The 26113-nt window shown below is 43.1% G+C and overlaps 1 protein-coding gene across 1 annotated transcript in view; it reads right to left on the bottom strand.

Annotated features, from left to right (window-relative positions):
• Positions 1-14938: 14938 nt before the first annotated feature.
• Positions 14939-26113, bottom strand: part of MRAS (muscle RAS oncogene homolog) — a 75526-nt gene continuing 64351 nt past the window's right edge. The window contains exons 5-6 of the mRNA XM_070730060.1: positions 23223-23302; positions 14939-15727 (exon numbers count right to left, since the gene is read on the bottom strand). Coding sequence (XP_070586161.1) covers positions 15631-15727; positions 23223-23302 — 177 coding nt within the window. The 3' untranslated portion in view covers positions 14939-15630. The remainder of the gene's footprint in view (positions 15728-23222; positions 23303-26113) is intronic.

Genomic DNA, 26113 nt, shown 5'->3' with positions numbered 1-26113 from the left:
CATCGACCATGGTATCCTTCTGCACCGGTTGGAGGGGCTGGGGGTGGGAGGCACTGTTCTTCAGTGATTCTCCTCCTACCTCTCTGGCCGGTCGCAGTCGGTGTTAGTGGGGGGTCAGAGGTCGGCTCCGAGGTCTCTTCCTAGTGGGGTGCCTCAGCGGTCGGTCCTCTCCCCCTTGCTATTTAACATCTACATGAAACCGCTGGGTGAGATCATCCAAGGACATGGGGTGAGGTATCACCAATATGCCGATGATACCCAGCTTTACATCTCCACCCCATGCCCAGTCAACGAAGTGGTGGAAGTGATGTGCCGGTGCCTGGAGGCTGTTGGGACCTGGATGGGTGTCAACAGACTCAAGCTCAACCCGGATAAGACGGAGTGGCTGTGGGTTTTGCCTCCCAAGGACAATTCCATCTGTCCGTCCATTACCCTGGGGGGGATTATTGACCCCCTCAGAGAGGGTCCGCAACTTGGGCGTCCTCCTCGATCCACAGCTCACATTAGAAAACCATCTCTCAGCTGTGGCGAGGGGGGCGTTTGCCCAGGTTCGCCTGGTGCACCAGTTGCGGCCCTATCTGGACCGGGATTCATTGCTCACAGTCACTCACGCCCTCATCACCTCGAGATTCGACTACTGTAACGCTCTCTACATGGGGCTACCTTTGAAAAGTGTTCGGAAACTTCAGACCGTGCAGAATGCAGCTGCGAGAGCAGTCATGGGCTTACCTAGGTATGCCCATGTTTCACCATCACTCCGCAGTCTGCATTGGCTGCCGATCAATTTCCGGTCACAATTCAAAGGTGTTGGTTATGACCTTTAAAGCCCTTCATGGCATCAGACCAGAATATCTCCGAGACCGCCTTCTGCCGCACGAATCCCAGCGACCGATTAGGTCCCACAGAGTGGGCCTTCTCCGGGTCCCGTCAACTAAACAATGTCGGTTGGCGGGCCCCAGGGGAAGAGCCTTCTCTGTGGCGGCCCCGGCCCTCTGGAACCAACTCCCCCCGGAGATTAGAACTGCCCCTACTCTCCCTGCCTTCCGTAAAGCTCTTAAAACCCACCTTTGTCGTCAGGCATGGGGGAACTGAAACACCTCCCCCGGCCACGTACAATTTATGTATGGTATGTTTGTGTGTGTGCTTGTTAATATAGTGGGGTTCTTTTTAAAACTATTTTAAATACTTAAATTTATTGAATTTATTTGGATTTGTACGATTGTTTATATTTTTTGTTGTGAGCCGCCCTGAGTTCACGGAAAGGGGCGGCATACAAATCTAAATAATAAATAAATAATAAATAATAATAATAATAATAATAATAATAATATAACAACAGTAAACAACAACAACAAAACAACAACAACAACAACAACAACAATAATAATTTATTAGATTTGTATGTCTCCCCTCTCCGAGGTCTCGGGGCAACTCACAATAGTTTGATAGTTTGCATACCAGCAACACAATCACAACAGGGGGAATCTATCCATCCCCACTGATACAGGGCAGTATCATATCTAATTCTGTTCAATTTCAACCAGACAGTGATAGACAGGTTAAAACCAGATGGTGTGGTAAAAGGATCTCTAATGGCCAGACCAGGGACCACTGGTGGTCCGTGAGAAAACTTTGGCCCCTGGGTCAGACATGGCCAAGAGCAATTAATCCAGTCCTGGAAGGAGAAAGGAAAGGAATAGAAAGAAAAGGAAGAAGAGGAAAGGAAAGTGGGGGAGGAAAGGAGGGGAAAGGAGAGGAAAGGAAGGGAGGGAAGGGGAGGGGAGGGGAGGAAAGAGACTATAGCTACAGCTCTGGAATATGGACTTTCTGACATCAACAAGCCACTGTCAAATAAGCTTCAATTATTTTGTAATAATTACACTACCTTTAATAATTTTATTACAATTAAGCGACCTTTTAAAGATTTTGTTATGATTAAATAAGCATTTATGACTTTGTTATAATTAAATAAGCATTTATAATGTTGTTACCGGTATGTTAAATAGGTGCATTTCATATTAATGAAATGGAAGTTCTCTGATCATTATTTTACAAAGGTATTTATCTTTTTAAAAAATCATATTAATGGTCTGCAGGACTTAAAATTATGATTTATGAATTAGGGTCTGTGGGATTTAAAATTATGACCTCGGTGGTCCCTGAGGTCCAAAAGTTTGGGGACCCCTGCCATAGACCATTCCTTTCTAAATTGGAAAGAAGTTAAGAGCTGTTTTCCATGTTGACCTGTGGATTTCCAATTTTGTGATGGACTTTGCGTTATCCTGGTGAATAAGGAAGGCCTTGTTGATTCACATCCTTGACCATCACTGGATGAGACCTACCTGTATTAATGCTCATGGTTAATGACAAAGAAACAAAGAATCCAGAAAGAAAAGTTGACATCACTGCACAAAATCATGTTCTATTGATAGTGCTAGGAGCTGACAACAGTTTCCAAATTAACGCATGCATGCATTAGCATATCTGTAGACTCATCATAAGAAACCATCAGTTTCAAGTGGGCAGTTATAGTGTTGCTGTATTGCTTTACGCTTTGTTTGCAATTTCATCCTTTGAAGATTGGATTTGATGTTTCCTTAACATCATTTTTAGATCCAGTAGTGCCCCGGAGAGCTCTTGTCAACCTGTTAATAAGCAGTAAACATACCCAAGACCAAACAAGAGCACTTCTGGATGCATATTTGGCACGCACGTGGTAGAATAAATTTAAGGAATAGTGGAACTTGAATATTATTACCGATATCTCATTAAGGCACAGGGAAATCCCCTTTTACTGAGCATTAATGTCAATGGTTTCCCTCCTCTTATTTGGCGTAGACAATGAAGCAGAGGAAAGCTAACACCATTTGAGTTATTGGGGGACTGGGCATTGCCCAACTAGCTGTACTGTACTTATTTTAAGTCTTCCTGCCTTCATAAGGAGTCTTGCCTCATTCTGATATTCTGCAGATAGATTTTTTAGACTACAGCTCATCAATCATTTCTGTAAATATACGTCATTGCCCAGAGTTCGTTTACAAAAGTGGATTTATGGCTCCACTCCTAAAATCTGCACATCTGTTTTATCTTGAGTAATGTTTTAATTGCTGGATAACATCCAAGAGAATTATCTGCTGCTATCCAGGGGCCCCGTTTTCTTCAGCCCTTTGGGAACCAAGGGACCACTTAATCTCAAGAAGATATACGATACTTGTAATGGCCTCTTTGATTTACACGTCAATCCCTGCTTTTTATTTTGAACCCTTTAGTATTATTAGCTTGTGGCAGCAAGAACAGACCCTATGAAAGGGGAAGATATTCTGCTGAATTTGTTCTATGGGTTGATGAATTATGCATGGCATTTGTCTGGCTTTGGAGAGTAAGGGATGGTGAATCCACAGCATTGATGGAGAAGTCTGATACTGTAGCAAAATTAATAGGCCAGATGTAGGCCTGTAATGCTCTGATTACAGTTGGAGGCAGCCAGGGATGGGTTTCATTTACCTTCCCTACTGGTTTGCAAATGAGAGGTGTCACTACATTCCACATGTGCAACCTCTGCAAATGCGACAGCCTCCCTCACATTTATTTATTTATATAGTAATTTGTTCACATTTATATGCCGCCCTTCTCCGCAAGGACTCAGGGCAGCGAACAACAATAAAATGGATACAAACTTAAAAAGCCCCACAAGAAAAGCATTCATCCATCATTCATTCATCAGTAGGTTGGAACAAAGATGTTGAAAATAATAATAATAATTAATAATAATTTACTAGATTTGTATGCCGCCCCTCTCCGAGAACTTAATGACCTTCCCAGACATGCCACCAAAGCCGTGTTTTAGGGCCTTTCGGAAGGCCAGGAGAGTGGGGGCTGTGCAAATCTCCAGGAGAAGCTGGTTCCAGAGTGCCAGAGCCACCATAGAGAAGGCCCTTCCCCATGGCCCCGCCAGTCAGCTTTGTTTGGCTGACGGAACTCGGAGGAGGCTGATTCTGTGGATCTGATTGGCCGTTGGGATGTTTGAGGCAAAAGTCGGTCTTTACTCTTGCTCTTTACTCATGCCCATGCCTTCGCTGCATGTGCCCAGCCAAGAAAACATGGCTAAATAGGATGGCATTATGTCCGGACAGGCCCACCCACAATCAGCGCTACTGAACTGGCAGAATGCCACCTCTTGAGGCAACGTGAAATGAGGAATTACTTGAGAGGTGACTTTTAGATAAAGGGTAAGAACTAGACTCCAATAAGATATTAATAATTGCTTATAACTACTACTGAATAATGAGTTTTTATTTGATAATAACTCATAGAAATCACCAAGATTATTGCCTTCTTTCAGTGAGTCTAATATTATAATAATAATAATAATAATAATAATAATAATAATAGACTCTGGCATAAGCCAGTGAAAGTGGTCCCAGTGGTACTTGGCATGCTGGGCGCAGTGCCAAAGGATCTCAGTGGACATTTGAAAACCATCGGAATTGACAAAATCTCCATCTGTCAATTGCAAAAGGCCGCTTTACTGGGATCGGCAAACATAATTCGCCGCTACATCACTCAGTCTTAGATGCTTGGGAAGCGCTCGACTGGTGATGAAATACGAAATCCAGCATAGTGATCTCGTTTGCTGTGTTGTATTGGCATAATAATAATAATAATAATAATAATAATAATAATAATAATAATAATAATAATAATAAAATAGTAATAATAGTAATAATAATAAATAGTAATAATAATAATAGTAATAATAGTAGTAATAATAATAATAATAATAATAATAATAGTAGTAGTAATAATGTCTGCAAAAAAATTACCAAACACAGGGAGCACCAAGAGTTATAAGTGTGTTCTTTCATACTGGCTTATCCCAGGACAGGATGTGCTTTAAAGATTGAGCTCAAATTTGTTTAAGGAATTAAAAAAAAAGAAGAAATGCACATCTCTTCTTGCTCTTTGGCTGGATAAAACATCTCCTCCCAATAGATAGGCTTTTAATGGCAGGCAGCTACCTCACCTGACCTTTTTAATACCATTGTAATCACTATTTCCAGGATAAAAACAATTACGTTGTCACAAGTGTCCTCCTTCCCAAGAGCTAAGAGCACATCAGAGTGCATTTCCTTTTGATGTATATAAAAACATAATTATTTGGCATATGCAAATGAGAAGGTTTTTGAAACTAGGTTCATAGATTCCTTCCTGCCCTACATTTACAAAACCTCTTTCTTTCTTTTCTAATCTTGACTTAAAAATCAAGCTGATGCATGCCTCACATTTCATGCATTTGGTGAGCATGCCAGGCTATGTATTTATTGCCAGTGACTAATCCTCTAAGATCCAAATGAATGCATACGTAGCAGCAATGGGAAGATATGACTCTGCATATAGTCATACAGGATTTATTATGACATAAGGTCAAGCTAATAATCTGTTTCCCTGGTGGTTTTATGGTATACTGTAGCTCTCTTGTGCTTTACATGGCTGCAGATTTCTCTCCAGGAAAACCTGGAAGGAAACTCATTCAATAGAGGAGGTTGGTAACAAATTGGAAGTAAAAAAAAAAATACACCAGTAAACAACAAAGCAAAATAAAACATCCTGTTCCAGTTCAGTTTTAGCAGTGTCTCCATGCATACTAATGCAGTCTTCACAACTTTTCTATAAGGTAGCTATCCAGTGATTAAAGAAAATATTTTTCCTGCTGGTTCTGTGGGTGTGGCTTATTTTGTGGGCGTGGCTTGTAGCTCAGATGGGCATGGCTTGGTGGTCAGGTAACTCGTTGGGCATGCTTAATGGTCATGTGACTGGGTGGGCGTGATTGGTGGTCGGGTGACCAGGTGGAGGTAGACAACTTGTAAAATGTGGTAAAACTCACTTATAGTGATGGGCGAACCCAACGGTGTTCAGGTTCGGCAAGTTCGGAAGAACTTTGCGCAAAATTCGGCTGAACCCGAACCCGAATGGTTCGTGGCGCCAAAGCTCCGCCCCTGGAATCCCATCATTTTTTATTTTTACGGATTTTTAATTTTTATTTATTTTTATTTTTACGAAAAAGGATGCCGCAGTGGCGCCGCAAGCAAAGTGAGGTCCTTTCACATGAAAATAAAAACTTTTATTTTTACATGAAAAGACCTCCCTTTGCTTGCGGCACTGCTGCGGCGTCCTTTTTTGTAAAAAAAAAAAAAAATTACATGAAAAGACCTCCCTTTGCTTGCGGCACTGCTGTGGCATCCTTTTTTGTAAAAATAAAAAAAAAAATTACACGAAAAGACCTCCCTTTGAAGGAGCTGGGGAATCCCTCCCACAAAGAGATTCCGGGGGCGGAGCTTTGACGTCACGTATACCGGCAGGTTGCTAAGGATGCCAAAGTTATCACTTCCTGGATTCCATGGTGGCCTTCCTCCACCGCCACCGGCGCCTGGCTCCTCCTCCTCTTCTCAGCAGATGACAGCCGGGCGGTGGCTTTCGTGGTGTTCGGCATGAACACTGAACTAAAGCCCGAATTCTTAAAAAAATTCTGGTTTGGGTCCGGCATGCCGAATACCACAAAATTCGGTACAGACCCAAATTATGCGGGTTCGGTTCGCCCAACACTACTCATTTAACAATGCTCTTGCTTAGCAACCAAAATTTTGAGCTCAATTGTAGTCATGTCTGTCCTTCCTTCCTTCCTTCCTTCCTTCCTTCCTTCCTTCCTTCCTTATTTATTTATTCTCTCTCTTCCCCAGTAGAAAGGAACTTCCTCCAAAGCAAATACCTATTGACAGCAGCTATGAGTGCGCCTAAAATTCCAAATTACTCACCAATTCCCAAGACTGGGGATTCCTAACACAGAGTTTATGGCTGATAAAATGGTTCCATGTGTGCAAGTACATCTGGATGAGAGAAAGTGAGGGCGTCCCTGAGAGTGTGAATGCACATGAGAAACATCCATGCCTTTTCCATTCTTCTTTGTTTCTTCCTCTTTTTTTCTTCTTGGCAGTGGGAGAAGGAAAAAAGTGAGGTGGATGGGATAGACGAAGAGTGGTTGAGCGGGATCAGGGCAGTCTATTGTGCCTTCTCTTGCTGCATTCTTCATCCCAGAGGGCCATGCATCCCCCCTGCCAATCCTCCATACAAACCGTCTGCCCCATTTCTGCAAAGGCAGAGCAAAGGCACTGCGGGCTGAGTTCCCAGAGTAGTTCCAGTGGTCAGACGGGCTGATCCACAAAGTGAGCAGGCAGGCGGCTGGGAGAGAATGCTTGGGGCTCAAGCTGGCACTGCTGAGCCAGCATGGATGGAACATGACCTTTTCTGCAGCATCCCCCTCCCCACTTTGGACCACCCTGCAAGGAGGAGCCTTGGCCTTTGCAGAAATGGGGTGGGTGCATATGCAGCAGCCCTGGGATATCCACTTGCCATTCCGCCACCCCTCTCAGCATCTGCATTTCCACCAAGGGCTGCCTGCTCACTTGCTGACAGGGTTGGGCTAGATGCTGACCTCAAAAGGCAAGCGGGCATGGAAGACAGGAAAGCATATCAGGGCTGTGGGGAAGGGAGTAGGCTGCTACCTCCCTTCCCTGCTGCCCCAACCTGCTTTCCTGCCTTCCACTTGCCTGCAAGCTGGCCACGGAGACACCGGAAAGACATTGTAGAAGGCAGGAAAGCATGTTGGGGCTGTGGGGAATGGAGTAGGCAAGGCAGGTTGGGATGGTTGGGGCGGGCAGGGGCATCTAAGTAGGCTGAGAATTTGCATGCTTACCTGGCAGGCAGATCAGGTGCACAGGGCTTCAGGGCAGGCAGGTTGCAGAGCTGAGACTGGGCAGGTCAGGGTGAACGAATGAGCAGTGAATGGGGGACAGGTTCGGGGGCATGAGCATATCTGCCATGTCTACATATTTATTTTTTGCATTGGGTTGTTTTTGTTTTCATACTCCTTTTAAGAATAAGGTGCTTAAAGCATTTTAGAAAGGAATAAAATTAGTGGAGCCTATATAAAGACATCCATCCGTGATGCATATTAAACTAAAAACAAGCTTGATAATGTCTTGTGGCTTCTCTTAATATGTATTGAGGGACAAAGAAAACACAAAAAAGCATGCTAATTTGTGAATAGCAATGAATAAACTTGAGTGAGCAGCAACAGTGCTACCTTTTGATGGCTTCACAAATTCCATTTCTAGGAACCCAATGGAGATGGAGCCTATCCTTTCTCAGCCTTCTCTGTATAATAATAATAATAATAATAATAATAATAATAATAATAATAATAATAATAATAATAGTAATAATAATAATATTATTATTATTATTATTTAGATTTGTATGCCGCCACTCTCTGAAGATTTGGAGAGTACCCTGGTCCATAGAGTCTTGGCACAGCAGAGGTCAGGGCACGAAGGGACTGTGTTTGGTGGATGATGGCTTGTTTAAAGGTCATTTTGGGCAGAAAACATAATTCATGCTTTGCAGCAAACCACCCTGATATCGGAAGATGAGATGACAATCTCTGGTTTTTGGGCACCATCTCCTGAAATATCTGATTGGTTGCCTGCAGACCGAGAAGCCTGAATATACAGAATTCAGTTTTTGTTTTTGGAAAAAGCTGCTTCTTTATGTATAACCCATTTTCAATAAGTAGAATATTGGGAAGAAGCAGCAGGGGTAAGATCCTGATTAATTTACATTTATAGGCTAAGGTGGAAGTGACGTGTGCTCGCCCCCGTGGTTCTGAGTGCTAGCAGAGTGCAGCGCAATTTTGCTACTGCACCTGGGCAGGTAGTGAAATCACGTACAGACATGCAGGGGTGCCTATGAAATAGTGCACAATTTTGCCACCTGCCCAGGTGTAGTAGTAGAATTGCACTGGACTCCGCTAGTACTCAGAGCCACTGGGGTGAGCACACATCACCCCTCCACCTAAGCAGCCCACCTCCGTTTATAGGAATTCCAACATCCTCTCTCAAACAAAGGAACTGAGGATGCCCTGAAACCCAAGATCAACAAACAAATTAGATGAGCTGTGCTAAATTATTTGTAAATCTGTACAGGTGATTGCCACTTTTCCTTGTTTCTTCCCCTCCCCCCAATAAACTCCACTTTACTGATGCAGATTATTCTCTCCAGGATACCAGCTCTACTCTGAATTCTGCTTATACTTATGTTGATTTTCTTGGTTTTATAAGGGGATTTCTCATTAAACTTTCCCCACATGCTTTTTTTTTTTTTAGGAACAACACAAGGTTTTCTAAATCCTGAGTCTTGCGTTAGCAGGAAAATATATTTTATCCTAAATGGACACTCTACCTTTCCTCCAGAAGCTTAAGTTAGCATACATACTACTTCTTTTTCCATTTCCTACCCCATTATTTCCCAATAATTTCCCAATAATTTTCCAGACATGGAAAAGAGAAGGGACTTTTCCTTTCATTCACTCCCCCTTCTTCTTCTTTTTATTTGGTTCTCATTTCATTCCTTTTAGTAATTTTATTTAAATTGCCGGCTCTCTAAACCTTTCTAAACATTAAATTGGGTTTTATTCTCAATGTGATAGCTGCGACTGTAGGTTGCAAACAAGGTTTACTTCTGGAAATCCTGATTCTAGTAAAAAAGAAACATTAGAACAGGGGACGGAAGGCGCGCTAGTGCACTTATGCATGCCCCTTACTGACCTCTTAGGAATTGGGAGAGGTCAACAGTGGATAGTCTAAGGGTAAAGTTTTGGTGGTTAGATGATGATACTACAGAGTCTGGAAGTGAGTTCCATGCATCAACTACTCGGTTACTAAAGTTGTATTTCCTGCAGTCGAGTTTAGAGCGGCTTACATGAAGTTTGTATCTGTTGTGTGCTCGTATGTTGTTGTGGTTGAAGCTGAAGTAGTCGTTGACAGGAAGGACGTTGTAGCAGATGATTTTGTGGGCTATGCTTAGATCGTGTTTAAGGCGACGTAGTTGTAAGCTTTCCAAACCTAGGATTGTAAGTCTAGTTGCATAGTTCCCTCTAAGCTGAGCAGTGAGCAATCGCTCACTTAAAAATCATCATCAGCTCAGAGTTTTCCAAACCTGCCCAGAAGCCGAGAGGGAAATTTTATTATTATTTCTGTGCCGCCCAGTCCCGAAGGGACTGCCGCTCAGACACTATACTTTTCCGCCCACCCCAAAAAAAATTTAGAGAGAACACTGTCTAGTTGCATAGGCAATAGCTGAAATTATGAGAAAATGGAAGCAAAAACAACCACCCTATGCCTCTTGAACATGTAGAAGTGATGGGAACTCAGCTCAATCCAAGTGACCAAGAACAGGAAGGTCAAAAAGAAAGCAAGCAAGAAAGGCTGCTGGTCCTCCAAATCACCTCATTGTGTTTTGTTCCTTCTCCACAATGGCGTGAGAAGGGTTGGGGTACCAGTTCCTCCTCCTGAATTTCCTGCAGTTGTTTCGTTGGCTTTGCATTTGTATTTTACACACATGCCCACACCCACACCAGCTTTCACGGGGCATACAAGAGTCTGTTTGTACCAGAAATGTGTGCCAGATATCCTGGCTGGTTTCCACCACTCAGCTCCTGGGGCCGGAACAACAGCAGAGGTAATTCTGGTTATTGAGATGCAAAGAGGGTCTGTCTGCCTGCCCTCTTTCCATATCAGCCCTTGTCCTAAGTGCCAGAGAGGCTATTCCCATGAACTGCTGCATATTCATTACTCTCGGCTGGCAGAACGGTTGTTTTAAAGGAGGAAAAACCAGCATGGAATGGGTGAAGCTCCCTCGGATGTACACTGAAGGCTCCCTTCATAATAGTACAGCTTCGGCTGGTTTATAGAAACAATTGTCCTCTCTGGACAGTCAACTCTACTCTGAATTCTGCTTATATTTGTATTGCATGGATCTCATTGCATAGATTGGGAATTTTCCCTCTGCTCTTATGCACTTTATCCAAAGTCTATATATGTACGGGTATAATTCACACGTTATTACTGCAGCAGTTGGCTCCCTAGAGCTGTATTATATTACGACATTAGTAACCGAGTAGTTAATGCCTGGAACTCACTACCTGACTCTGTAGTATCATCACCTAACCCCCCAAAATTTACCCTTGGACTATCCACTTCCTAAGAGGTCAGTAAGGGTCCTGCATCAGTGCACCAGCGTGCCCTCCACCCGTTGTTCTAATGTTTCTCTTTTATTAGCATCATGTCTATAAATATTATTACATCTTTGTATACTACCAATTCATACTTGAAAAAATAAAATAAAATAAACTAACTAACTAACTAACTAAATAAATCAAAATTGTGCAAGCAGTTTTAAAGTAGCCTCCTCACAGCACCTAGAAATTTATGTACTCTAGCTTCCCAGACTCTTGGGCCTAGATGCCCAAGTGCCTTCTTGGCTGATCTAACCATATGTTCAGCCTTACCTGGGCAGATGGAAAGGAGCGGCCAATGTCTTGTTCAGCTAAGAAGCCCACAAATTGTGTGGCCCTAAACTGAGGCCCGTTGTCTGAAACTACCATTTCTGGTAACTTGTGAGTGGCAAAGAGCTTTCAGACCATTCGGATTACCAGTCAGCAGTGGTTGACCCCATTAATATGATCTCCAGCCATTTGGAATGTGCGTCAACTACTACCAGAAATGTTTGGCCAAGGAATGGCCAAACACATCATGGAACTCTCACAGCAAGTTGTCTGCACAGCCACTGGATACAGCATTGATTCCATTCCAAGAGTGTCAATGGGAGGCTCCACATATTAGAGAGACAGTCCAGGCCCAACAGGTTAGGAAAGCAGCCACACCCCACAATCAGGGGCAGATTCTCCTCAAATTTACCAAAATGAACATGGAAGTTGCTCCAGCCCAGCACGGGAATGCAATACCTTGATAGTCACTGAGCTTGAGGTTCTGCACTTTGATTTCTGGTGGAGTGCCGGAATGGCCTTTTTGACAATGGCTAAGGACATGTTTGAAATGGGAGAGCCTGTGTCAACCTCCATTTCCCAGGGAATCTCCTCCAGTAGCACAGTCACCTCGATTTTCTTGTGGCTAGGGGTACTTGCTTGTCTGATCCTGGTTTGTTTGTTCTCTGTGCTCTGCTGTACTTGGCGCAGGGCTTGGGCTTTGGTGGATCTCACCTCGGGCCTTGTCTTGCCTCAGCTTTGTTGGCGTCTGGTGTGGCACATTTTCTGGATGGCTGGTTTGCTCAGGAGACTTTAGTGAGGTGCCCAGGTCTCTCATAGCACCAGTAAATTTGTATGCCGCCCCAAGTCTTCAGAGAAGGGTGGCATACAAATCTAAATAATAATAATAATAATAATAATAATAATAATAATAATAATAATAATAATAATAATAATAATACAGTGTTCCCTCAGTTTTCACGGGGGATGCGTTCCAAGACCACCCACAAAAGTTGAATTTCTGCGAAGTAGAGATGTGGAAGTAAATACATTATTTTTGGCTATAAACAGTATCACAAGCCTTCCCTTAACACTTTAAACTCCTAAATTACAATTTCCCATTCCCTTAGCAACCATTTAGATTATTATTCACTATGTTTATTTATTAAAGTTTATTAAAAAAATATTTATTAAAGATGGAACTGTGAAAAAACCCACAAAGTATTGTTTAATTAATATTTTTGAAAAACCATGGTATAGACTTTTCGCGAAGATCGAACCCGCAAAAATTGAGGGAACACTGTAATATTATTATTATTATTATTATTATTATTATTATTATTATTATTATTATTATTATTATTATTATTATTATGTCAGTACAACACAGCAAACGAGATCACTATGCTGGATTTCGTATTTCATCACCAGTCGGGCGCTTCCCAAGCACCTAGGACTGCGTGATGTAGCGGCAAATTATGTTTGCTGATCCCTGTCAATTGCAAAAGGCCGCTTTACTGGGATCGGCAAACATAATTCGCCGCTACATCACGCAGTCCTAGGTGCTTGGGAAGCGCCTGACTGGTGATAAAATACGAAATCCAGCATAGTGATCTCGTTTGCTGTGTTGTACTGACATAATAATAATAATAATAATAATAATAATAATAATAATAATAATAATGGCACCTCAGAACCTATAGGTAGATGGTGGGTGCTGGCCCCCACAGCTATAGCAAGGTTGCAGTCTCTGGCTTTAAGCTCCCTGCCACTGATCAATCCAGTAGACTTCCTCCTTGCCATCATCCAAAGGTTCATCTATTCTAGTGGACTGTAGGTATTGCTTTCTGGGGTGCAGGCACATTTTGCTGGTAGAATGATTCAGCTACCTTATTTGACAATTTGGTTGCTCTTGCCTCATCAGCAAGTCAAGTTGGGCTTGACAAGTAGTCACCGTTGCAGGTTGAAGTCTTGAACCCCACGAATTAGCTGATCAAACAGCATGTCATCCAAGTCTCTAAAATCACAGTGTGTTGCGGGCCTTTGCAGTGTTGCCAGAAACTGATTGATGGACTCTCCACCCTTCTGCAATTGTTGGTGGAATTCATGCTGCCTTACCACCTTAGAGGGTAATGGAGCATAGTGGGTCTGCAGCACCTCCATAGGACCCTTTCCACTGGCATTGGCTATTAAGGGATTCGGCCAGGTTGAAAATCTCATGGCCACAGTGGCTGAGGAAAACCACCCTTTTCCAGTTGTCCAACAGGCCGAGGAGATCATTGACCCCTAAGAAGCACTTGAACTGGGTCATGTAAGACCCCCAGTTCTCCTTTGCCAGGTCAAAAGGTGTTGGCGGGTGGAGCGCTGACATTTTGGCCTACGCAGTTCAAATTTGCCACGCAAGATGGCCGCTGTTCCTTTTGCAATCAGGCTGGAGCTTTGTTGTCTTCTGTCAGCTCTTTTTGTTCAGCCTTCTTCAAAATCCCACCTTCATTGCCAGTTGTTAAATCCGGGGATTGAAGAGGCTTGAGACAGGCTTCAAGACAACTTTTTATTAACTACGTACACGATCCAGCAGAGAGCCAGGGTGACAGCTTCTCTTTTTATAGGGAGCTGTCAGATGGCTCAACCAATTACTATTCCCGCTTGAATAGTGAACCTTGGTCTAACCAGGCAGTCACAATATTCAACACCAATCATTTCCAAAAACTCTTGGCAAGAAAACTGTAGGGATTTCTTCAGACAGTTGTTAGGAATCAACAAAGACTTGAAAACTCAAAAAAAAAAAAATCAGATCTACTGAAAGCTATTTGCCTTTTGATATGGATTGATATTCATAATTCCATTATCCTCCAGCACCTCACAGTATGTTTATGAAACATCTTTCTTAATATAGATTAACATGTAATTCTTTCCATTTTAAAAAGATTATGGACTCAGATGGAACCTACATGAAAAATATACTGCTCAAAAAAATAAAGGGAACACTCAAACAACACATCCTAGATCTGAATGAATAAAATATTCTGATTGAATACTTTGTTCTGTACAAAGTTGAATGTGCACAACAGCAGGTGAAATTGATTGTCAATCAGTGTTGCTTCCTAAGTGGACAGTTTGATTTTTACAGAAGTTTGATTTACTTGGAGTTATATTGTGTTGTTTAAGTGTTCCCATTATTTTTTGAGCAGTGTACATGCAGTTGTATTGCACATACACATAAACCCTGAGCATTAAATACAGTAATCCTTGAATTTTAGAAGTAGAGGCAAGAACCTCCGAATATAGGATTGTAATGGCATGAGAACAGTAACTGCTTTACTGAAGAAGACATTTTCTGTTTCCAAATAGAAATCCAAGCTACCTAGATGTACTATAATGGGAAAACTGGCGTTACATTATGAGGCTTAGACAAAAAAGCCAAAAGTTATCAACCGGCACACAATCAGCACATTTTCTGATATTGTTCATAGCCAGACATCATATGGGTTCAGTTTACATCCACACCAACATTTATCCATGTTTCTTTTCTTCAAAATGACAAATGCAAAGGAAAAGTAGTTATTTGTAAATAACCATTTAATTTAAATATTTCGGAGACTAGCAAAATGGCTACCCTCCCACTCTTCCAGAGTAGCCTTTTACTGACAAAACACAATCTGACACATAGGATGAACCACTCAGGTAGGGACTGATAATTCCACCCCTCATGTTCCTTCATCCTTTTTGCTGGCACTGCCTTATAAAGATCTGGTTACACACCAGTTTCTTTTGTGCGCACAGACACAAACACGCACACACACGATTCGCATCTCTGAAGACATATCAGGGGATCCAGTGCAAAAGGAAATTCTGCCAAGAAAGGAAATATTGACCCTGATTGACAACACGCTCAATACTAAGTAAAGCCATTAATGACTGTTTAGAAGTAAGCTCCCCCTGGGAACGCTTGCAGATAAAACATTTTTAGTCACCCAAGTAATTTTAAAATGAAGAGTATTGAGATGGCCGACAGTCATAAAACTTGCCCCTGCTTTGGAGTAACTTGTTTCTTTTTCTTTCTTTCTTTAAGGTAAACCAATTCTGCACCATTTGCCAAATAATCATGTGGCTGAATCTCAAGAACGCCCAGACGTTTTCCCTTTGAGTTCTTTTGGGCAGGAACTGTTTTCTTGAAAAGTCAAGTTGCAGTTAGGTTGTACAATTGGTTCAAGTTGGAATGGGGGAAAAATGATAAACACAGGAAGAGACAGTCACAAAATCACACAATGCAGTTTGTGGGAACCAGTTGCTCTGTCTCCTCGCCACTTGGTCTTTTTCCTCTTCTGGTTCTTTTCTGGAACTTGTTGTCTGTTTGGGAACATAGAAGAAATGTCAGTATTGCTTAAAGGACTACTTAGAACCAGAACTCCATTTCTAGAACCAGAACTACCAGTAGTCATCTTATTAATTATATATATCAGTAGGACTTATATACTGTTTTACAGTCCTCTCTAAATGCTTTACAAAGTCAGAATATTGCACCAAACAATCTGGGTCCTCATTTTATCAACCTCGGAAGCATGGAAGGCTGAGTCAACCTTGAACCAATCAGAACCAAACTCTTGGCAGTGAGTTAGCCTGCAATACTGCATTCTAACCACTGTGCCACCATGACATTTATACAGTGTTCCCTCAATTTCCGTGGGGGATGAATTCCAACACTGCCCGTGAAAGTCGAATTTCCGCGAAGTAGAGATGCGGAAGTAAATGCACTATTTTTGGCTATGAACAGTATCCCTTAACACTTTAAACCCCTAAATTGCAATTTCCCATTAGCAACCATTTACTCACCATGTTTATTTATTAAAGTTTATTTTAAAGTTTATTTATTAAAGTTTATTTAAAAAAATATTAATTAAAGGCGGATGAAAGTTTGGCGATGACATATAATGTCATCGGGCGGGAAAAAACGTGGTATAGGGGAAAAAAAACCACAAAGTATTTTTTTAATTAATATTTTTGAAAAACCGTGGTATAGACTTTTCGTGAAGTTCGAACCCGCAAAAATCGAGGGAACACTGTATATTATAATACATTATAATGTATAATATCATATACTGGTATACTAAAACATATAATACATTATACATTATTATCTTATAAAGCAGAATTAGAGATCTGCCCAGGACATCTTAGTTTTTGGTTCTAGCTGTACCCGGAACTAGAATTAGGAGCTAAGAATTCCTGGGCATAGAACTCACACAATAGTTGTGATGGTGGGCAATTTCCATTACAAAAGAGGTGAATGAATCAAACAGTCTCCCTCCCTCTTTGAAGGAGCCTTTTTTCTCCCGTGAGAAAAGTTTTAATCACATCATGTTTGTCTGATGATTTAGACTAATTTTGCATATGGAACCAAAATGTGCTTTGTTTGCTTTTGTGTTAACAATGGTTTGTCAATTAAAGTTTACAAAACAGCAGGGTATGTGAACCTTCCAACTGTATCCTTATTCAACAAACTATGCTCAATATACAGCAGTGGATCCAATAAGGGAACCCAAAGAGACTCAAAGAGGTTTGTTTTAAGGTTGCTACTAAGCTAGAAATATAAACGTTAGCTACATTGAGAATTGCCATCTACAGAGCCAGACCGTTAGGCTCCTGGGTTTTTCATGTTCCTGAGCTTGCTCTCTTCTTGCAGACTTTTCATTTCCAGACTAGTAATCAAATATCTGCAAGAAGAGAAGCAAGGAACACAACCCCCACCCCAACAACTCAGCCGTCAGCTATATTTATTCCCCAGTATGGAGTCCAATGGTTTATCTCACACCTGTCATAATGGCAGCCTGTGGGCCAGATGTGTCACATGCAGGCCACACCCACCCTGGCTCTGCAAAGGCAAAAGATGTCACAATACATCACAATGTCAGAGTTCCAACTAAAACATCTATGAACGAAAGAACTCAGAGACCTGGAAATTCCTCATAGAACATTTTACTTGGATATGTCTGCGGAGAGGGGCAGCATACAAATTTAATAATAATAAATAAATAAATATGTCATATTGACACAAAGCTGGTGAAAACTGATTAGTTCCGGTTTGTTTTCCCTTAATTAAAAGTAAAAGTTTGTCACTTCCCCAACATCATTGGTCACATGGGTCCAATCAGCATACAGTCCAGGTGTTGGGGGAACGTCATTCTCCACTCCCCAAATACCTGCACACATGATCTTGGTTCCCAGGGGAAAGAATGCTGTTTTGGCTATAACAACTCAGCTACCTGTACACCCTTGTCCCCTACACCTCGTCTCCAGTCTGTGTCAGCACTGAAGCTCTGAAGACACCCCACCCCACCCCACCAGCAGAATAGAAAGATGGCCACTATCTAGCCAGCTTCAGGGTTGACACACAATACGCCATGTGACACAATTGAGTTTAACACCCGTGGTCTCTCTACCCTAGGAGTCTTGACTCTGCAGGCAAATTGCAAGCTCTGTCCTCAAGATTTCTGTCTTCAGCATGAAAAAGCCTTTGAAGTGGAATGAACTACTATCCTAAACATCTTGCACATGAGTTATTTTTTATTATTTATTTATTGGATTTAGGCGCCGCCTGACTCCAAAAAGAGACTGGGCAGTTCATAAAATCAGATAGAAAACAGAATAAAACACAGTATTACACAACAAAGCAGATGGCATTCTTGGGCTCTGCAGAGGGAACAGATTAACTGTTCAGAGTAATAGAGAACCGAGATGCTAGCTGAATCAAGGACCTTACTGTTGCTACATTAACTATTTTGATTTCAATGTTAAAGCAGTAATTGTGGCAGGCTTTGCGTGCAGAAAATTAAGAGGAGCTGTGAGGAAAAGTTATTCATCCCCAAAAGAATTGGAGATGAAAGACTGAAGGAAAACTCTGTATTCACACATCAAGCTAAGTCAAAGTTATCATGGTTTGATTAGCACTCCTTGTTTTCCCCTAATACTAATTTTGCTGTTCTTTATGCGTCATGCTAATAATTAGAAGTTAGAACCAATAAACCAATGCAGATCCATTATTCACATTATGGTTCTTTGCCTTAAAATAAACCATTTTTTTTTTACTGATCTAAGGTTCATATCATACGAAGAGAATAGTAAACATGGCTTAGTGCAATATGAATCTCATAATTCTACTTAGTCCCAAGAGACTGAATGTCCTATCTCGTTTGAGCTAAAGTTTCTGTATGGATTTTAAAGCCTAAAACATGAATTTTCTTAAGTCCTTCATTTGGGAGCAAAAGCAAAAAACTGTGCCAAAACACGGGCACACCTGCATCTCCGCACACAATTCTGCTACCTGCACAGGTGCAGTATCAGAATTGCACTGGACTCCACTAGCACTCAGAGCCACGGAGGTGGGCACACGTCACCATTCCACATTTAGCAGCCCACCTCTGCCTTCCACAAATGACTGTATGACTGTAACTTTGTTGCTTGTATCCTTACAATTTATATCGACTGGTTCCTAATATGATTTGATTGCTTATTTGTACCCAGACTAACATTAAGTATTGTACTTTACAATTCTTGATGAACATATCTTTTCTTTTGTGTACATTAAGAGCATATGCACCAAGACAAATTCCTTGTGTGTCCAATCACGCTTGGCCAATAAAATTCTATTCTATTCTATTCTATTCTATTCTATTCTACTCTACTCTACTCCATTCCATTCCATTCAAGAGGCATGTAGAAACTTTACTGTGCATTATTTTTCTTGAAACAAAAACAAAACTTTACAGCGGTAAAATGCAACTGCAATACTGATCCCCCCCCCCTCTTAACCACAATTAAGCATCAGGCTAAACCAAGCAGCATTTATTAAGCTTTCTTGACCTCTAAATCTATCTTCTCTTGCATTCCTTCACTGCCAACCAGGAACAGACAGAAGAATGTGCAACGACTGAAAAACTTGTATCCTGCAGAAATCAAGGCTACACTACCGTATTTTGTATAGCTAATGGGGCCGTCAGAGCGCTTCTATTCTAGGAAAGCTTGCTGAGAACATAACTGCAAGGCAAGGGTATGCAACTTTCCTGGCTCAAACACTTAGCATGTTTCCCTTCCCCACCAGCCCATTTTTCAAAAAATAAGATTGTATATATGTACAGCATCTAGTGCCAGATGTCCCATTACAGCTAAAAGTCTTTGATTAATGAAGTTTGAAAAGCAGTACAGTGATCCTTTGGGAAAAGGTAACTAGTTTCTTCTATATATAAGACTAATGGGTCAGGACCTGCGGTGGGTTGCTCCTGGTTCGGCTCAGTTCTCTGAACTGGTAGTGCTGGTGGTAGAAGTCTCCACCAACCTGCCTGTGACACTTCTGCACATGGTACCCTGTTTCCCCGAAAATAAGACAGCGTCTTATATTAATTTTTGCTCCCAAAGATGTGCTACATCTTATTTTCAGGGGATGTCTTACTTTTTTTCAGTGAAGAAGAATTCACATTTATTGCTGAACAAAAAAAAGAAGAACTTTTATTATATACTGTACAGTAGTTGTCATCACAAACCAGCATAACCGGACAAACCGTGAATCCTACCGTGTTTCCCTGATAGTAAGACACCCCCGATTGTAAGACGTATCGGGGGTTTCAGGGGGGTCGGCTAATATAAGCCGTACCCCGAAAGTAAGACGTATGTCTTACTTTCGGGGAAACACGTCCAACTTCCAAGAAGGCAACGGGGCTGCCTTTGGGCCGAGCTCCCCGACTCTTCTGCCCACCCAAAGCAATTCGCAGAATAATTTTTGCACCAGAAACGAAGAAACTCCCGGGGGGGGGGCAAATTACCCCGCCCCTCCCTATTCCAGAACGGTGCCCACCTTGGTCGTTCAAAGAAAGCTGCAAAGGACGAGGGGGGAAACCCTGGCCCCACCCCTCCTCAGCCTTTGCATTAAGCAGGGACGGGGGTTTCCCGTGCTCACTCACCCCCCTTTTTAGTGCCCAATGGAAAGTCCGGGGGCAGCTCCCGTGACTCCCCTCCCGTGGCTGCTGTTGAGGCGGCAGCGGCATTCGCCTCCAGCACGCGGCTCTCTCTCCATTCTTCTCTTTCCCCCTCTCAGGCTCCGAATGCGGCGGCGGGAAGAGGAAACGAGGCGCAAGGCAGCGGCGCATACGTCGCTGCGTCTGCAGGAACGGGTGGTGGGGCGCCACGAAGGGCGGCACTTGAAAGCCACCACGGCGCCATTGTTGTCCTCACAGCGCAAAGCCACACAGTCCCGGATCGCTTGCTTCCCCGGCCAGCAAGCCGGCTGCCTAGGAAAGCAGCACATTTGAAAAATGCTTTCCCAGGCAGCCGGCTTGCTGGCCGGGGAAGCAAGCGATCTGGGACTGTGTGGCTTTGCGCCATGAGGACAACAACGGCGCTGTGGTGGCTTTCAAGCGCCGCGCTTCATGGCGCCCCACCACCCGTTCCTGCAGACGCGGCGACGTATGCGCCGCTGCCTTGCGCCTCGTTTCCTCTTCCTGCTGCCGCATTCGGAGCCTGAGAGGGGGAAAGAGAAGAATGGAGAGAGAGCCACGCGCCGGAGGCGGATGCCGCTGCCGCCTCAACAGCAGCCACGGGAGGGGAGTCGCGGGAGCTGCCCCCGGACTTTCCACCAAGCCCAATGCCGCCAGCCCACATGCCCGCCTCTCCCCGTGGCGGCGGCGGCGGTGGTAGTGCTGCCCAGCGCTCCGGCGTTGTCCGGGCTTCTCCCGGCACGCACAGCCCAGCAGCTCGCTCCGGCTGCCGAAGCTGCACCTCCCTCTCTCTCTTTTTTTCTCCCTCACTCCGGCCGCTTAACCTGGAGGCCGAGCGCTGCTTTCCCGCCGTCGAGGGCTCTCGCATCGTCTGCGGGGCTCCCTGAGGCGCAGGGGGCAGTGCGAGCTCGGCGTTCAGTCCCGCTTTTTGGCCCTCGACTTTTTTTAAGCCGGAGACCTCGGCTCGCTTTCAATTCGACGGCGCTGGCACGGAATCCCAAGTCGTGCCAGAAAGCGGGAACTTTTGCGGAGCGCCGAGCAGCGCTTCTGGCGGAGAGCGCGGGCGGCGTTTGGGGGGGATAAAAACCGCTCCCGGGTGGAGGCTGGTCAGAGGCGTATCTCCCCTCCAGACGGAGCCCGAATCTGAGGAGCCGGTTCTGTTATGCAGCGCTTCTGAAAGTCTGGAGCACCGTGCGGAGGGATTCCTTGCGAACCAGGGCCTGGAAAGCTGCCCTTTCGTTCGCTGCTAGCCTGGTGGGTTTCTGCAATCGCCTATGGGAGCTTCCTGTGATTTATATACCGGCTTTTTCTCGAGTTCGGTTGTGAACCTTTTAAGTGCGCCCCACGCAGCCGGGCTCTTGGGTGGTGTCACAGGTGGGCAGAGGAAGCGGGGCGCTCTCGCAGTTTGAACGTGGGAGTTCGAGACGGCGATTTGTGGGTTCCCCTGGCTTCACTTGGCTTCCCGCCCCGCCGCACCTGCGGATGAGGAAAGCCCCCTCCCCTTCTCCCCCTGGTTCGTAACGTTAAGCGGGGCGGGATTTGACCATCTTCGGCCGCTTTCTCCCGGCCACCATTCCTGTTCCCTTCCGATGGGGTCAACTGGCATACGTTTCCTTAAATAGCGATGCATCTACTGGGGATTTCCAGTCCCTTCCTCCGGGAAAGCGTTTTTCAAATGCGCTGCTTTCCTAGGCAGCAGACTTTGCTGGCCGGAGAAGGGAGCGATTCAGGACTGCATGGCTTTGCGCCATGAGGACAACAACGGCGCCGCTTAGAAGCAACAGTGGCCGGTGCCCTCCCACCGGGGCCCCAAAAGCTCACGCCGTCACCGCTAGGGAAGCTCCAATATAAGACATACCCCGAAAGTAAGACGTAGGAGGGCTTTTGGGGGTAAAAAGAAAGTAAGATGCTGTCTTACTTTCGGGGAAACACGGTATCAAGAATTTCTTACTACTACTGTACCATTATTTCCATGTACAACAATTATATTTTCTCCAAATATATGTTATAATACGTTCTGTTCGGGAGTGCTGCGAAACGAAACCTCTCCTATGTCTTACTTTCGGGGGTGACTTATTTTCGGGGAAACAGGGTAGCAACGGGTTTTAGAACCCATTACTGGTCAGGATATGATTTCTGGGGCAACCTGTCCCATTGGTATTTCAAGGTGGAGGTTGCTGCAAAACTACTTAGAACAATGAAGCGTTATGCTTCAGAAGATATGTGTTCTTTGCTAGCTGATCAACAGAGGTGGCTTGAGATCTACCAAATGAAATTGCTAGCTGTCATGACCAGAGAGGGAATGTTACCCTTTACTGCTAAGGTCAGCAGTGGACAGGTTTTAAAAACCCTGGTGAAAAATACTCCTCTTGGGGGAAGTGCTTATATTCACCTCTTCTCTTCTCTTTTTTCTTTTTTTAAAAAATCCTAGTCAGTCTCATTTCATAATCTGGCTGGGCTTTCTATGTTGGTTTGCTTGTTTTTCAGAATGGTTGCTTGCTTCCTAGAAATATCAAATATTTTGAAAACAAACACAGATTCTCCCAGGCTTCGTTTATACCCCACATTCATCTGTAATACTATTCCTTCATTTTTTCAGGTGTGGGTGTAGGTTGGGCTTACTGTGGCCAGAAACATGAACCTGGAGTTCTCATATCCAGTCCAGTCCAAAATAAAGATTTCCCGGTAAGCCAAAAATATATGAACAAATATTAAAATAAAAGGATCCATGGCTGAGACTGAAAACTACTGCTTAGTGAATGATTAATAAGCTTTTTTTTTCTAAAGTAAGTTTGATTCGTGATATGTGAGTGGAAGCCAAATCAATTGCGGACCGATTTCATAGTGGGATGGCTCACCTGATTACTCGAACAAGATCGTGGAAGGCTTTGTCAACATTCAGTGGAGGATCCTTAGCACTAGTTTCTATATATGGAATCTGGAAAACAAAAAATCAGTAATGTTTACATATATACTATCCAAATTTAGATTATAAGAAATATGGGAAAGCAAAATGCAAAGTCCATTAAAATAGGAAGAGAGATTTTTTTCATGTGCTAAGTTAGGGCATTATTTTTCTCTCCCCTAATTCTGAATTCCTGGAATGTAGAAAAATAAAATTATTCAGCGAGGTCATGATTTTTACATCTATATAAAAGTTAATAAAGAAAGAAGTATGGACAATTTTTCAAAAGTTTTTTACAGTCTTGTATGCACTCTCATAGAGCAGGAGTGGTTTTTAGTGTTACATTGCAAGTTTTCATAATGTTCTCACTTTCATGGATTTCCCTTCAAAATTACAATACAAAAATAGAAGTTGAATGGAAGCAGTTAATGTCTACCCACTGCCTCTTTATACCCAGATTTGAGAATTGGAATAACAGGCATTGGGCTATTTGAATACGGAGAGCTGGAGTAAAGTTTTTCCATTTCTACTTTAAATGTCTGGGGTGGGCTGGGGGGGGGGATATGACCAAATGGTGTACCCTCTAAAAGGAAGGGGGAGTATTTACAAAAAAATATATATCACCATAAGAAAAGTAGTTTGCTCAGGGGAAGAACAGTGATGATTAAAAATATGTTTTTACTAGGAGCTGAACCGTAGAATTCTATACACCCATTCCGCCAAAAAAGTATAATAACCACTCGGACACTGAGAAAGACTTGCACCCTATAGCAAACTTTCTTGGGGAAATGCGAAACAGGACTTTTAAATGTTAAAATTATGCTTTTCATACTTTAAACTTGGATGGGAGTGGGTCTATTTAATTTTGCAAACATACAGTATATTTTTGTATGAGCAGGTTGATGTATTTACAAACACAAGCATAGAAAAACATATATTTCCAGTAAAACAAAGCCCATGGGAAGGAAATCAACTAGCCATTACTTTCCTGGAACAGAAAAAGGGAAGGTGCAGCTGCAATAGAATTGACCAATGGGCGCTCATTGCTAGCTTCCAATCCAGACTGAATTTCTTGCCAGCCTCTGACAAAGTGTCCAGACAGGATTTTCTTGAACTGGTTTACAGTTAAGCCTGTCTCCTCACAAAAAGGCACCAGTTTAAGGATGCAGTGGGTATATGCTCTCAATCGTCTTTTCCAAGCTAAAATGTCTCATTTTAAATATGATGTTTTTGGTTGGCCATTTATAAGGATACTTATGTGTACTGTATCCAGTCCTGCTTAGTTTTTCTCCCCTTCTGATTGGTGGAGGGGATGAAGAAGGGACAGGCATAACTATATATGGTGTTCTAAATGAGGTTTTATGACCCTGCGTATTGGCACTAAGATAGCAAACGCTAAGAGACAGTACTGTTAAAATGGAGCCTTTCTGTCTGATTGAAATGTCGCCCACCTTCCCCTCCCTTCAAATGGTTCTTTAGAGCCTAATAAATCTCAGACTTTCTACACAATAACTGCACACTGAAAACTTGCAGCATTGTTAAGCTAGCTTCAAACGTGAGTGGGAAGTATTGCAATTGCCCAACATCTAGATAGTCAGTTCATAAATTGCTTTTTAAGTAATGAACTAAGTACAGTGGTACCTCTACTTAAGAACTTAATTCATTCCATGATCAGGTTCTTAAGTAGAAATGTTCTTAAGAAGAAGCAATTTTTCCCATAGGAATAAATGTAAAAGCAAATCGTGCGCAAACTCATTAGGAAAGAAATAAAAGCTCGGAATTTGGGTGGGAGGAGGAGGAAGAAGAGGAGGAGGAGGAAAGTCGCTGCTGAAGGAAGAAGGTGAGGTGAGGGGAATCAAAAAAATCCAAAACTTTAAGGCTTAGAAAAAAAGAAAAAAAGAAGGACTCTGAGGCGGCGAGGAGGAGCACACGCCTCCAATACATCCAGCGCGAGGCTGCCTCCCATACACTGCCTCCCATACACTGGCTGCTGCTGCTGCTACCTGCTGCCTCTTCCTTCCCATGCTGAAGGGCTCCCCTCTCCTCTCACTTGCTTGCTTTGTATTTTTTTCGCTGTGGTGACTCCTCGGCTGCCCAGACTGAAGGGAGTGTTTCTTTTCTCTGGGCGCTGGCAGAGGTTTATTCCCTATCAGGAATAAACCTCTGCCAGGAAACGAAAATGCTTCATTTGCTCTGGGCTGCCAAAGCCTCATTAAGCGCCACCAAAAGGCTCCTCTGGCAGCCCAGAAAAGCCCAAGATGGCCGGGATTAAAGGGGGAATGGCAGGAAACTGGCCGGGCCTTCATGCTGCTCTCAAATTTCCTGGGATTTTTCTGGGCTTGGGTTCTTAAGTAGAAAATGGTTCTTAAGAAGAGGCAAAAAAATCTTGAACATCCGATTCTTATCTAGAAAAGTTCTTAAGTAGAGGCATTCTTAAGTAGAGGTACCACTGCATATGAATGTCTGAGGGGTTTTCGTAAAGCAATGCAGTTAGAAAAGCTAACAAATTTAACATATTCAAAATGACATTTAAACATTGACATTAAATGCTTTGTTGACTAGTTTTTAAAACAAATATGATTCCAGGCGAGCAATGGAATTTAGCATCACCGTATGATCCCAGGGATCAGAGGACTGATGGATATAGGAAAAGAGCCAAGTAAGACATTTGATATTAGAAGGAGAATCCAACATCAAATCCTCCTCCTTATCCACTGGTCTCTGATCCTTTTCTTCATGGGGTTGACAGATATGACATCAACAACCCGCCTACAGAGTATTAGCATGAGGAATTTCTGGATTTTAAATCTACCCCAGGCTAAAGGTAGTAATGGAAGAGGGGCA

This window comes from Erythrolamprus reginae, chromosome 1 (genome assembly GCF_031021105.1).
Source record: "Erythrolamprus reginae isolate rEryReg1 chromosome 1, rEryReg1.hap1, whole genome shotgun sequence".
NCBI lineage: Eukaryota > Metazoa > Chordata > Lepidosauria > Squamata > Dipsadidae > Erythrolamprus > Erythrolamprus reginae.
This window is presented reverse-complemented; position numbering and strand designations above follow the sequence as displayed.